This window comes from Hippocampus bargibanti, linkage group LG19 (assembly GCF_051943395.1).
Source record: "Hippocampus bargibanti isolate YZ-2025 linkage group LG19, ASM5194339v1, whole genome shotgun sequence".
NCBI lineage: Eukaryota > Metazoa > Chordata > Actinopteri > Syngnathiformes > Syngnathidae > Hippocampus > Hippocampus bargibanti.
In genome coordinates this window covers 10100221-10104862 of record NC_142752.1, presented here as the reverse complement: position 1 = coordinate 10104862, position 4642 = coordinate 10100221, and the positions used below count along the sequence as shown (strand labels likewise).

The following is a 4642-nucleotide window of genomic DNA, read 5'->3' as shown; positions in this document are numbered from 1 at the left end:
AAATAAAATATATTCATTGAGGTCAAGACTGCTATCTGGAGCCGTTTAACGTATACAAACTATAAATTCGCAGATTCTCTCTCTCCCTCCCTCTCTCTCTCTCTCTGTCTGTCTAAAAGAGCAGTATTATTTGGAGGAGGTCAAATTTACACTCGCCTTTGACCGAAATGAATAACAAGGCAGTGAACCGCATACGAATGTAGACACCTTTCAAAAATAAGAACAGTTCATGTATTCGATTTTTTCCTCCGCACACCCGTTCCGGTAGACTGACATAATTAATTTGCAGTTTGACCATTTACGTTTACCGGATAAAAATGCTCAGCAGAATGTTTTGCATGAGTCATAAGGTGTGCACATAATTACCTGCTCGTTTGGAAACACCTGCGTGCACTTTGTTTCTGGGAGAACCTTTTTAAAGCCATATAAGAGAACAAGGAGGACATAAATAATCAAATTGCAAGTAGGAACCAGATCAATCAAAAAGCTTGCACCGATTGTAACAAAAACACTTTTATTTACAATATTTTCAGTGCAATTTATATTCACAAAATAGCACAACACACACACACACACACACACACACACACACACACACACACACACACACACACACACACACACACACACACACACACACACACACACACACACACACACGCACACACAAGCATTTACAATGAAATCTCGTACGGGTTCCGAGATTTCATTTTCTCCACGTGAAAAAGCGCAGTCATTTTTTGTACAGCTTATTTGTTTTTTGAAAGCATCACGCGAGGTGAAATCGAATAAAATCAAAACGTCTTTTTAAGAGAAGAAGCTTGTGACGTCATCCGCCACGATGATGCCGACTTTGCTCCAGGAGGTGAACGAATGCCGATTTCCGGTCGCAAACGCTTCATATAAGAAGCCGAGGGGAAGACGAAGGTGAAACCGAGTCCGAATGTGTGGCCTCCATGATCACGCTGGTTTTGTTGTGCTCACATAGGTCCAAATGGTGCGCGGCGTCGCTTTTGTCCCCCTCGGGAGCGTCGTCGGACTCGCACTCGCTGCGTTCAACGTCGCTCTCGCACTCGGATTCGGCAGTCTCTTTGGGGTCCCTACCCGATTCGGGCGTCCCGTCAGCGTCCGACTGCTCCTTGCCTTTGTCTTTCTGGGCCTGGGCTTCTTTGGAGTGTCGCCACTTCATGCGCCGGTTCTGGAACCAAACTTTCACCTGCGGAGAGGCACGCAAACGAGCCATCGTTGCACAACATTGTTTCATTATGATCATTATTATAAACCCATTTGAATTATTACTAAAATCCAGCAGACATATTTTTATGATATAAAATATTTCAATTCCTTGAAAAATGTGTACGTTTTTTTGGAAGGGTCATTTCACCACATGGCAATAACAATAAACAAAAGGACAATGGAATAAATAATACACAATGTGCAGTAATGTCTTGCTCATCTGTATTTTTATCATTTTTGTTATATTGTGCAATGTGTTGTTGTTTTTTTATCAAATGGACATTATTTCGTTCATGGTACTTAAAAAAAGAATGGAACCTATGTGAAAAACAGAAACAAAATCTTTAAAGAACATTTTTTTCCAATGTGTTTTTTTATGAATTATAAAATCTAAAAATAAGCTTTAAGCTTGTGAAAAATATATACATTAGTTCTTTCATCCATCTATTCTGTAATATTCTATTTTTCGCCTGTTTGTGTGTGTTTTATGGTTACTGTATTTAAATTTTTATGGTTGGAATGTGAGATGAATTAATAGCATTAATAATAATAATAATACATTTCATTTATAAGAACTTTTCAAAACTCTCAAGGACACCATTTAAACTCATGTTTAAAAATGGGACCATTGTTTCTGTATTTGTTTGCAGAAAAAAACACTAATATTAAAGAAATTTGATTATTTTCCCTTTTTATGGCTGTTTCCCCCATGTTTATTTTTGTAATCGAATATGTCTTCTATCAAATAGGTTGATACATTTATATGGCTAACAATAGATATCCTTACAAAAAAACATTCTGCATGTTTATCTCATTTGGAAGACAGCTTTGCATCCTTTCTAATGGGGTGCAATGAAATATTGATATTTGAATGACATCAAAATGACTTATAGATTTAATCTGCTGGTGTTAATTTGGAGTATTCTTTGAAACATGAGGTCAACTCGGTGCTGTTAGAGGCCCTGGCATTGCAGATAATCCGAATCTGAAAGCCTTTAATAGTCCCACAATTGGGAAATTTGCACACAAAAATGCGCAGGCCAACATCAAAAACAATTGCAAGAACAGTAAAGCACATGCAGACCTTCGCCAAGGCCAAACAAAATAATACTCAGAAAACGGTACACCTTCATCCACATCCACTTCCTGCTTATCATCACAAAGATGCAATTAAACGTGATAAAAAAATTAGAATAAGACTGGGCCAAAACTGTCATCTGTTATTATCTACATGAGCAGAAAGTGAAGTACCAACAAAGCAACATTATTTCATGACCATATGACTTTTACCTGAGCGTCTGTCAGTCCGAGCATTGCAGCCAGCTGTTTTCTGTCCGGTTTGGTGACATACTTCTGGATCTCGAATCTTTTCTCCAAGCCTTTCCTCTGCAGGTTTGAAAAAACCGCCCTGGACCAGGACCTTTTCCTTTTGTACGTCTGCGGCATGGTGTCCTTTGTGAGGACGGCGTACGGACCTGTGGGTCGACCAGACAACAACGGAGGCGTCAGACAAGAACGGCCTGCAAAGGGGTGGGAGGGGAGTAAAAAAAACATTCCAGATGTGTTTCTCTGTCCTTTGGTGTCATGTATGGGTTGGGGGGCAGTAGACTACCTGGGAAGGTGTCCTGAAACTGATGCTGGCTTGATTGTCTGCCGACGCTGCTTAATGAACTCATCATGGCGGAGGCGTCGCTCATCCCGGGTTCTATGGAGGAGAAGTACTGGCTGGCGGAAGGCTGAATGGAGATGTGGACACCTGACTGACGGCTGGAGCTAACGATGGACTTGAGATCTGTGACAAATGGACTCAAGTAAAAAAAATATATATATATATATATATATATATATATATATATATATATATATATATATATATATATATATATATATATATATATATATATATATATATATATATATATATATATATACGTATATACATCCGGAAACTGATGCCTTGACATTGGAGTGTGATTTTCAGGATACAGGCTTCTCTGCTGCCCTTTGACCCTGAGGCGATGACTAAGGTGTCTCAAAACATCAACAAAAATGGAGTTCCTCCACCAAATTTTCAATCAAAATGTATCAAGCAATGTTGATTTGTTGTTTTGATCCAAGTCAACAACTCAAAAGTGTAAACGGGTTCAATATTTGGTGAAATAGGAATCAAACTTGGGTGACATTTTAAATATTTTATATTTTGCATTTGTAATCTACAAAAAATGACGATACGTTTTCTGTCATTTTCATTGAACTTTAGAGATAAAATTGTCATTTTCTTTGCTGTGGTCCTATTTGTTGCCATAAATGATAATAATAATTATTATACATTTTATTTATAAACGCAATTCAAAACTCTCAAGCACATATATATGTTAGTGATTTGGATTTTAAACCTTTCCCAACTCTAATGACTGTCTTGGTGCAAAGATAAATAAATATATACAAAAAGTTATGTTTTTACAGTGGGTACTACACATAAAAATGCACGACGATGAAAATAAAAACAGATTTTTTTGGTCAAAATCCAAAAATCCACCCGTTCTTCTGATTAAAGGTAATTTACTTTAAAATGCTTTCCCCCCCCCCCCTCCAAAAACACTGCATTCAGGACGACAAAACACCCCTCTCACCTCTTAACTTCTCCCTTCCCTTTGCGTCAAAATCCGTCGACAATATCCGATCAATTCCGAATTTGAGATCTTTGCTTGAAGGCGGAGGGGCCTGCGAGGAACCAAGAGCCCCCCTGGGCACCGCTGTAAGATGTAGTCCTTGCCTGTGATACGGGGACGCGGGGCTCACCCTCGCCCCGTAAACCGACGCGTGAGCCTCCGCCGGTCCGATTTGGGACAGACGCAGCGGGGAGCCGCCGGAGGACGCTCGGTGCGCCATAAGGGCCGAGGAGCCCGGCATGTTTTCTGCATCGCCGGCCCGGAGGAGCTCCGCGATGCAAAACGACGGCTTCTTGACTGCGTCCACCGCGAAGCCACCCGCGCAGTAGGCAGACCAAAGGCTGAAATTAGAGGCGTAAAATGGATTGAGCCCCGCGGTGTACATCCCGGAGCTTTTTTGCTTGGATCTTGTAGGATCGTTACTAGAAAGCCACGCGCGTGTGCGCCAAAACCGGCGAGCGCGTTTTTAGGAAACCCGTGTGGTGTCAGAACCGAACTTGCCACTCTGAGAACCACAAGTGCAAAGCTGTCCTCTGGACTGACTTGAGTGCTTTCTGGTTGGTTTGCGCGCTCAGCCAATGAGGCGCTTTGTATTCATGCACGCGCGCACGTGCGCGAGGGTGACTGACTGAGAGGTTTCCAGCGACGGATTGATGAGCTTTGATGAGACTTTAAACACTCGAATTGTTCTGAAGCATCTGATCGATTGGACTTTTGCTGACAATTAACAATTA

The 4642-nt window shown here is 40.9% G+C and overlaps 1 protein-coding gene across 2 annotated transcripts; it reads right to left on the bottom strand.

Annotated features, from left to right (window-relative positions):
* Positions 1-495: 495 nt before the first annotated feature.
* hlx1 (H2.0-like homeo box 1 (Drosophila)) lies at positions 496-4437 on the bottom strand. Of its 2 annotated transcripts, none has more exons than XM_089021946.1 (4): positions 3870-4437; positions 2849-3028; positions 2527-2756; positions 496-1216 (listed from the first exon to the last, which is right to left on the bottom strand). In XM_089021946.1, the coding sequence occupies exons 1-4, from the start codon at positions 4291-4293 to the stop codon at positions 899-901; spliced, it is 1152 nt and encodes a 383-aa protein (XP_088878072.1). In that variant the 5' UTR covers positions 4294-4437; the 3' UTR covers positions 496-898. The 2 variants fall into 2 exon arrangements, with proteins under 2 accessions (XP_088878072.1, XP_088878073.1); XM_089021947.1 differs by having other exon boundaries at positions 2527-2711; positions 3870-4436.
* Positions 4438-4642: the final 205 nt, after the last annotated feature.